General features: G+C 46.4%; 1 protein-coding gene across 1 annotated transcript; it reads right to left on the bottom strand.

Moving 5' to 3' along the window:
• Nucleotides 1-1,137: 1,137 nt before the first annotated feature.
• Nucleotides 1,138-7,541, bottom strand: Gimap4 (GTPase, IMAP family member 4). The gene is made up of 3 exons (XM_027921059.2): nucleotides 7,455-7,541; nucleotides 4,803-4,874; nucleotides 1,138-3,156 (listed from the first exon to the last, which is right to left on the bottom strand). Exons 2-3 carry the CDS (start codon nucleotides 4,858-4,860, stop codon nucleotides 2,228-2,230), a joined length of 987 nt encoding a protein of 328 aa, XP_027776860.2. The 5' UTR covers nucleotides 4,861-4,874; nucleotides 7,455-7,541; the 3' UTR covers nucleotides 1,138-2,227.
• Nucleotides 7,542-9,216: the final 1,675 nt, after the last annotated feature.

Genomic DNA, 9,216 nt, shown 5'->3' with positions numbered 1-9,216 from the left:
TGCACCACCCTTCATCCCATTCTGGAGAAGAACATATATAAGAATGGGCCTCCTGATAGGATCTAGGAACCCACAGCAGCACAGTATACCCACACCATTTTTAGAAATCAGCAACTGGCACAACAATCCTATTGGGACCTCTTCATAAACCCCATCAGCTGCTGGATTCTCCCGATACTGGGACCTCTAGTTGGAGTCTTTTTATTCTGTGCCTTCCTTCCTTGCATTTTAAAATTCCTTCAAGGACAAATTAACAAAATCTCTAACTAAAGTTTCAATCAGCTCCTCCTCAGGGATTACCAGCTACTTGCCATCGAGCCGGACGACATGCACATCCAGTCATCCCAAGAAATCTCCACCGAGAGCTGAAAGATGAGGATACCGAATGACAACTCCACCGAAGGACCATCTCTACCCCACCATGCCAAAGAAATAAGCCCTTGGTTTTCAGCTTTATGTTCTAATCTGCCTTCTCCTGGGCACAGGCTTTTTCTACCAGCCCCACAGACTGGACGACATTAATGCTGTTTCTTCTCATAGCTGCAGGGCACATTCATGGACTTCTCCTGGAGGAAATCCATGCCTTCAGTGCATGGATATGGGGCATATTGGCCCTTCTTCTCCAACCAACTGACCTCCCTCCCTCCCTCTAATTGATGCCCCTACTCAGCAGGAAGTAGCCAGATCGAGTACGATGCCCCCCAAACCAAAACAAAAAAGGGAGGAATGTTGGTAAAGATGGCGCCTGGAGCGCTTCTCTTCTGGGAGTTCAGGTCCATGACGCACAGAATGGTGCACGAACCATCACCTCCAATCCCTGTGAATGGCGCTAACTGAAGAAGTAACAGCCCACTCCCCCTGCTCCTCCTCATCCTGCGTTAAACCTGTAAATATCAACACCCTGTTCGTGTTCGCTCTCTTACACTCTCCTCTCTTACTCTCTTACTCTCCCTCTCCATCTTACTCTCCCTCTCCCTTATCTCCCCCACTTCTCTCCCCCCCCCCCGCCCCATTCAACTGTCCTGCTAATAAAATCTCGGACAGGTAAAAAAAAAGAAAAAGAAAAGGAGAAACAGAGGTGCCATGAGGGTAGGCCAAGTCTAGCTCCAAAATCATCTTGAACTATTACCAAAAAACTGAAAATCATCTCTGTTTTATTAGAAGTAGCAGTGGTATCTTCCAAGACAAAACAGAGTCCAATGCTGTACAAACAGGTGAGAACTGAGAAGTTTTATTAGAAGTACAGATAACCTGCCAAGCCTTAAGTTCTCAAGGTGTGATGTGAAGGCGTGGGGTGGCAACAGTTAGTTGTTTCTCAAGAAAAGGTCAGATCTGGTTATTCATCAAGTTGGTTAAGAAGAGATGGACAGAGATTCTAGAGATACACCTGAGCATATCAAACATTGTGCACTTATTTGTTGAAATGCTGTCTTTCATTCTTTCTGGCTTTTGGGGATCACTACTTAGCTGAGTTCTGAGAGAACTGTTTTCTAAACAACTCCTTGTTCCTCAAAGAGCAGATGATAAGGAACAATTCGAGTCCTTTTATGAATCATAATTAAATAATTTGATGTTCACTGAGAAAGAATCATCTCCATCTATAAGATTGCCTAATGCAAACAAAGAATTAAGCTTTCTAACAAACTATGCAGGTAGGATATTGTTAGCACCCTAAAGGCAAAGATAAGTGTGTAGGAGCTACGGACAGAGAATATCTACCAATCTAAAAGAATTTGGGGGAGAAAGTTTTACTAGAAACTACTGGATACAGCTTGGGGTCATGTTCTTTGGTCTCCTGCATCCCTCTCTCCGTGTCTCTAAGGAAGAATTCCCTGGCAGCAAGCATCATTACTTTTTGCTTTTGAGCTTCACAACTTGAGGATTTGCCCCTCTCCTGCTAGGTCAAACATCTGCCTGTGGCCAAGGGTGAACTTTCCTGCACTCCCTGGTCCTGAGAGCCTGAGAGCCAGAAACTAGAGCACTCAGACTGCGGTGAACAAGTCACATGGGGAGGGTCATCAGGTAATATGCAGAAAATATAAATGCATTTTTCTTTTTTTTTAACATTTTTTTATTTTTATTTTTTAGTTGTGGTTGGACACAATACCTTTATTTATTTATTTACTTTTATGTGGTGCTGAGGATTGAACCCAGCGCCTCGCACGTGCTAGTTGAGCGCTCTATCGCTAAGTCACAACCCCAGCCCCAAATGCACTTTTCTTTAAGTCTAGTCATCCATAAACAGATGGAAGAACAAGGAAGCAACATTCAAGGCTTTCAGGATTAATTCAATTATCCAACTCTGGTTCTCGACCTCCACTCTGGCACTCTGCTGCCTCAGGGCATAGACAGACTCTGTTTCCTCTAGTGACCTCTCCATTTGGGCCTTTCTCCTTTCCCGCTCCAACTCACTTTCCAGGTGTCTGATTTTCCTTTCGTACTCCTCTCTTATCTGTGCTTTCTCTCTCTCCAACGCTGCTCTGTACTGTTCTTGGACTGCTAGGACTTGATGCTGAATCTCCTCCTCAGCCCTCCGGTACATCTTATTGGTGAAGTATCTTCCCGCGTTCTCCCTCACCACCTGCTGGACCAGGGTCATCAGCTCCACCCTCTGTGCCTCCTGCTCGGCTCCTGTCGCCTTGTTGTTGAATGCACAGTAGCGATGATGGAACTTGGCCACCAGCTCTTGAATGCCTTCTGGAGCTTCCTTTAAGTAATCCTGGAAATCGATGCTGTCCAAGTCATCTTTCCTAGTGAACAAGAGAATCATGAAACTTCTAGCACTGTCTCCAAACATTTGCAGGATCTTCCTTGTGGCCTTTTGTTCTTCCACAGTATAACGGCCTAATGGGACCACCAGGACCAGAACATGAGGCCCTGGGGAGGTCAGGAGGACACAGCGAGCAATCTCCTTCTGTGTGTCAGCATCCTGTACCTCGGTGTCAAAAATGCCAGGAGTATCAACAACGACGAGTTCACTTCCGTTCCACACACTGCACTTTTTCTCACAGGACTTAGTAACGGATTTTGATGAAATGCCAGATTTAAATGCTTTCTCTCCAAGGATGCTGTTCCCTGTGGCACTTTTTCCTCCTCCAGTTTTACCAATTAATACAATTCTCAATTGGGAAATTCTGTGATCTTGGTGTCCGGGCCCTGGGACATCAAGGAAATAGACACAGAGTTAGAATCTACCTCCGACAGCTTCCCATGCTCTCTCTGTTGAGGCCAGCCTGTACTCACAGGGTCTATAGATAGCCTTCTGGGCCATTTCCATCCTGGACAACTGGCACATCCCTTGATCTCCCATTTTCACTCTCTTTTCAGGATTCCCTTGAGCTCCTTACTGTGACCATATGTGGCTTCCCAGCCCATAGAGGAAGACATAAATGGTTTCAGAAGAGAACTATGAACTACTGCTGAGAGCTATCCCAGCAAAGTAATTTAGGAAAGAACACAAAACTTGGCTTTGGAGCTTCTGCAGTGGGAGATTGATTTCCCAATTTATATTCCAAATGGAGCTCCCAGTACGGAGCCAGTAGCAGGTTACACAACTCATCACTATTTTTATGGCAAAGTTTCCTATGTTTGAGATCCAGAATCGGGAGATGAAAGAAATATATTTCCAACAGTTGTATGTCTGAGAACACAGGATAAAGGAAGGCAAAAGTTATCTAAGGAAAAACGTGGGTGGACATTCACATTGTTATTTAGTTAGCATCAGGGAGGAAGTCACCCTCCTTGGAACCTTCTGGGAGCACTGGCCTGCTGGCCATGGGCAAGGGGAGCAGGAAAATCATGGCAGGTGGAATGGAAGGGCACCAGAGCCCAGCTCCAACACCCCCCCAGTCTGCCAGTGTTGACAGTGTATGAATGGCAATCCATGGGCTGATTGCCCCACGTCATTCCCATCCCTGTGTGCACGCCTGTTTGGGATATGGATTTGCAGCTCCTCCCACTAAAAAGCAACTGATGAATCAAGATGGTCCAAGTGACATGCTTTGGATAATGCCACAATGGAATGCATAATTCAAGCAGAGACTCCAAAAGTGCTCCTGTACTATGGTTCACCTTCTCTCTGCTCTTCCTGCAACTGCTCTGTGAAGACGCTTGGACCGGCCTACTTGAAGACACCTTGGCCTGCCCAAGAGCTTGTTAACCACACACAGGTCCGTGAAGCTATCAAGGCCGAGACCCAGAAGCTGGCTCAGACCCAAGAACTGTCCGCCTGACCTTAAGAACCAACTAAATAGCTGGTGTTTTAAGCTACTAAATTGTGGGCTAGGTTGATAAATCAGTTCAACTGACATATTCAATTTCTATGGGTAAAAGAGTAAAGGGGGGTTTTGTGATGTGCTGAGTCAGCCTGTTGACTTTGTTGGTCGTAGGGGACCCCAGCAACAGGCAAATCAGGGACCTGGAGGAAGGATTGATTACTCCCACGTTTCTCCTTCTCAATCCCCCTCCAGGATGAAGAAAGGAGCAGAAGAGCAACAGAGAGGCCTCGCCCGCTGTTGTGCGGTGTCTGTGCTGTGGGAAGCAGGGAGTAAGAAATGGTGCTGAGCCCTGGATCTATGGGGGGCCCTTTCCGTTTCTCCCCGAAGTAGCTGTTATGGCCATCTCGGGAGGAAATGGAGAGGGTGGAGGGAAGGAAAAGATCTGGGTCAATGGAGAGAAATGAGGAGCAAGGCTGGGGACGTTTCTCTCCTGTTGAAGTGGGGACTGGCCGTCAGAACCAGAGGGGTCCCCACCGCCCAGCCCTCTTCCCAGCGGCCAGGCCTGGGGCCCTGCATACGTCTCACCATAGCTGGTCCCTGGTGTGCTGTGGTAGAAATCCACATCATGGTACTGGGCTGCCATTATGGTTTGGATTCCTGTAGATAAAAGTAGAAAATCACACAGTGTGGGGAAGGCAGAGTGACTGCAGCATCTGATCTGGCTGTCATTGTTTTCTCCTGCTGTAAACCTCTCCTCTGATGGCTCCTGCCTCATTTCCCAAAACCTCACCTCAACCCTCTGCTCTCAGTTTCACTTCTAGGTTGTTCCATCATCCCCCCACCCCAACACACACACACAATCCTCAGCGCTTCCTGGGTGCCAGCTCCAGCCCGGCCCCTCTCTCCCTGGGGGCTGCCCTGTGGGCCTCTCACCAGCCTCTGCAGGCTACAGACCCCCTGCTCCGTGTTCCAAACCTCCGCCCTGCACTTTGGCCTCATTTGACTGTTCCATGGGCTTCTCAGACAGAAGCTGGCCAAAAGGGAGCCCGGGTCCTCCACCTCCCACAGGATTCCTCTTCAGCCAGGGGCTCCCGCCAGACCCAGGGTCATGTCCTACTCTTCTTTCCTCACCTGCATCCTCCTGCCCCGAATCCTGTTGATTCTGGCCCCCCAAATCTCAGAACTGTTCGTGTCTCTCCGTCTCCCTGCTCCTCCTCTGCCACTGGTTTGCACTTATCACTTTCCTAACTGATCACCTTGTCTTCCTTCCCGTTCCAATTCCACCAGTTTTAAAACTAAAATTTTACTTTTTTCTTTTCTTGCTTAAATCCCCTAGTTGCTGCCTACTGCCTTTAGAAAGTAGTTTAGATCCTCAGAATGACCCGGAAAGCCCTGCGTGATAACTTCCTTCTCTCATAGCTTTAGCCACAGCGGCTCCTTCAACATTCCCAGAACCCTCTGGATTCCTTCCAACTTTTAGCCCTTTGCAGACTTTTTTTCTCCCAATTCAGACCAGTGCCCAGCTCATGCCCAGGCAGCCCTCAGGCCTCAGAGGTCTTCCACACCTCACCCATCACCATGCTGACCACAGGCCAGCGCTGGTGTGCTCCCTGGCTGTTGGTTCTAACTGGACTCCAGGGCCTTTTCATGTCAGAAGAGGAAGCTATTTGTAGGATGTTCTACTGCCCCCCCATAAGCTTTGTGATGGGAAGACCATATGTCACCCCCCTTTTCTCTGGGGACAAGCATAATACTGGACAAAGGGTGGTTCTCAATAAATGTTTGCTAAATAAATGAATTGATCAATAATCCCTCAGCTTCTTGCCCCTCTCTGTTTGATCATTATATCCAACCCATGTCTACTCCGTAAAAATGACAATTCCTTCCTGATGGTCAACTCTTGGTGGCATAGACGCATGGTGTTCTTTTTAAAATGTTATCCTTCACTGCTACCTCTGAACATTTTGAAAAACTGTCACAGGTGCAGACTTGAGCCAGGACAGTTTGAAAATGCTCTTGTTAAGGACAAGGTCACCAGGCAGGGAGCCATAAATTATAGATTTGAAACAGAAAGTCAAGCACTTCTTTTTCAAAAAGGAAAAAGGGGGTAAGTATTTCTTTATTCTTTAGGAATAGAGAGGAAATAGCTTCCTGTAAACCTGGAAGAGAAATCATAGAACTTTTAAAAATAAGCTGAAACCACAGAGTCGATTTTGGTGATTGGTATTAGGAGTGGATATAGGAGGCCAGCATTAGGAAAACAGGCTGTTTGTGTTTTGTTTGGGATACAGGGGTTGAACTCAGGGCCTAGAGGCACTTAACCGCTAAGCCACATCCTCAGCCTTTTTTTTTTTTGAAATTTTTGTATTTTATTTCAAGACAGCATCTCACTGAGTTGCCGAGGCTGGCTTTGAACTCCCGATATTCTTGTCTCAAGCCTCCCAATTGGCTTCTCCACATTTGGGATTATAGGTGTGTGCCACCACATCTGGCCTGGGTGTTTCTTAAGGTCCTGCTTTCCACACATGGGCTCTCTAATGCTGCTCTACTGACCCTAATCTAAATGCAAGACTAGGGGAAAGTGCTTTTGTGAGTGCTGATCTTGGGTAGCTAAGTTCTCCTACTCTGCCTAAAGAATAAACACGCATCAGTCCCAGCTTCTCCTGAACTGCAAGTCACACAGGAAAGCATACCCCTTCTCCCCGCTCCTAGGGAGAGCTCATTTCTGGCTGAACCCAGGAAGGGACTGTCTCTGAGGCAGCAGGTCCCTAGCAGGCAGCTCTGAGCAGACAGTTAGTGGGGTCACAAGGCCTCCCACTACACAGCCTCTGATCCTGACCTACGGGTCAGTTCTGGGGAGCTGCACACCAAGCTGTGCCCTTTACAGGTATCAGTGTTCTTCCCACCAGCCCCTCAGGGCTAATTGGGTCCACTCACCCGACTCTAACCCTGGAACAGCCAAGTTTATTCATAAATTCTACAACCAGGGCAGGAATAATTTATTTGTAAGACAAGTATCCTCTAAACAGTAACCCCTGAAAAAGACATCAATTTGTAAGGCTCAGCCTTCAAAACAGATTACAACCTCAAATCAGCAAAGACAGGAAACAGGAGCCAACAAGAAATATATTCTGAAAACAAGTTTGCCAAAAAGTTTAGGACATAGAGCCAATAGAGAGGTCCCCTCCCCACCAAATGTAACATTTTCCTCCCCAAAACAGACACGCATTCCCTTACCTGGAAAATCTGGGTCTTGTACCCTTTTCTGATTTTGCAGGCAATGTTAAGCCAGAATATTAAGGAGGAGGAGGAGGAGGAGCAGAAAGGAAGTGAGGGGAGGGGCTATCTAAACTTGTTTGTGCAAGGGACCTGCACACCTTACTCCTCAATTGCACCAACAGAATTTTCTGTAATGATGGGATTGTCCTGTGTTGTCCAGTCCAGAAACCATGAGCCACATCTAGGTACTGAGTACTTAAAATGTGAAAAGTTGTGATTGCAGGGCTGAACTTGAAATTTTGTTTCACTTTCATTCATTAATTTCAATAGTCACATATGCCTGGTGGCTATATGGTGTACCTCACAAAGACTCTGCATGGGTCATGTTGTACAATTCTGGAAAAATCTAGATCAAAACCAGAGAGTTGCTAGTTATTCTGAAGGACCCCTGGGTCCCTGGATCTGCTGCTCAGAACAGCAGGCCTCCGAGCCAGCGTTTGCTCCTAGTACCTCAGTCCTAAGCACTGATGTGAGAGAAGGAACAAAATGCTGTTTTCAGCCAGGCATGGTGGTGCACGCCTGTAATCCTAGCTACTCAGGAGGCTGAGGCAGGAGGGTTGCAAGTTCAAGGCCAGCTTCCAAAACTTAGCAAAGCCCTAAGCAACTCAGTAAGACCCTGTCTCAAAATATAAAAGAGCTGGGGATGTGGCTAAGTGGTTAAGCACCCCTTGGTTCAATCCGAGTACCAAAAAATTTTATATATATCTATATCTTTTTCCATCCTTTTATTTTTCTTTTATGTTGTCTTTATATTTAGAGTGGGTTCCTTGTAGGCAGCACATAGTTGAGTCTTCTTTTAACTTGGCCAATTAGATCTTTTTTTTTTTTTTTTTTTCATACCAGGGATTGAACCCAGCAGTACTGAATCACTGAGCACATCCCCAGCCCTTTTTATATTTTACTTAGAGACAGGGTCTTGCTAAGTTGCTCAGGGCCTCACTAAGTTGTTGAGGCTGGCTTTGAACTTATGATGCTCTTGCCTCAGCTTCCCGAGCCGCTGGGATTACAGGCGTGTGCCACCACACCTGGCATAATTATCACATACTTTATGTGATTCGTGATAAATCTGTCATTTTACTATTTATTTTCTATTTGTCCAATGTAGTCTTTGTTCCCTTTTTCCTATTTTTCTTCCTTATTTTGGATTGAATTTGTATGATTTCATTTTTATTTCTTTTTGCTGGCTTGTTAGCTACAAGTCTTTGTTTTTTCTCTTCTCGGCGGGGGCTTTGGGGTTTAACTCCCCAAGTCCACCTTTGAGCACTCTCAAACCTCTTCATGTACGTAGTAGCAAAGGAGAGCCCATTTCTTCAGTGACTTTGATTGTCTAGTTTCTCTGGAGAAGTGCTGAACTGGAGACCTCTGTGGGTAATTTTGGCAGTCTTATTCATCAGCTGGCGCAGAATAATCGAGAAACCACATATGTTGGGACATAGGCACTGCTTGCCATAGCCATCCACAGTCCCTCAGCTGTGGGTCTCCCAGACCCTCCTCTCCCCTCTTGTCACCAGGCCCCAGGGTGTGGCCCTTCAAGGATTCAGACAATGAAAACAGAATCTTCTATTTCCCTGGAATCTGGCAGGTATTTTAAAAACTCTCTGTTGAGGAACACCACCCCCCCTCAAAGGAGTTCCAGTTTGTTTTTCAACAATTTCTTCACAATTTGATGTCTTTCTTTGGAACCCATACTTTCCTTCTTCACACATATATGAATATCTGC

Source organism: Marmota flaviventris, chromosome 1 (assembly GCF_047511675.1).
Source record: "Marmota flaviventris isolate mMarFla1 chromosome 1, mMarFla1.hap1, whole genome shotgun sequence".
Taxonomy (NCBI): Eukaryota; Metazoa; Chordata; class Mammalia; order Rodentia; family Sciuridae; genus Marmota; species Marmota flaviventris.
Note: the sequence above shows the minus strand (reverse complement) of the source record. Positions and strands in the feature narration are given on the sequence as shown.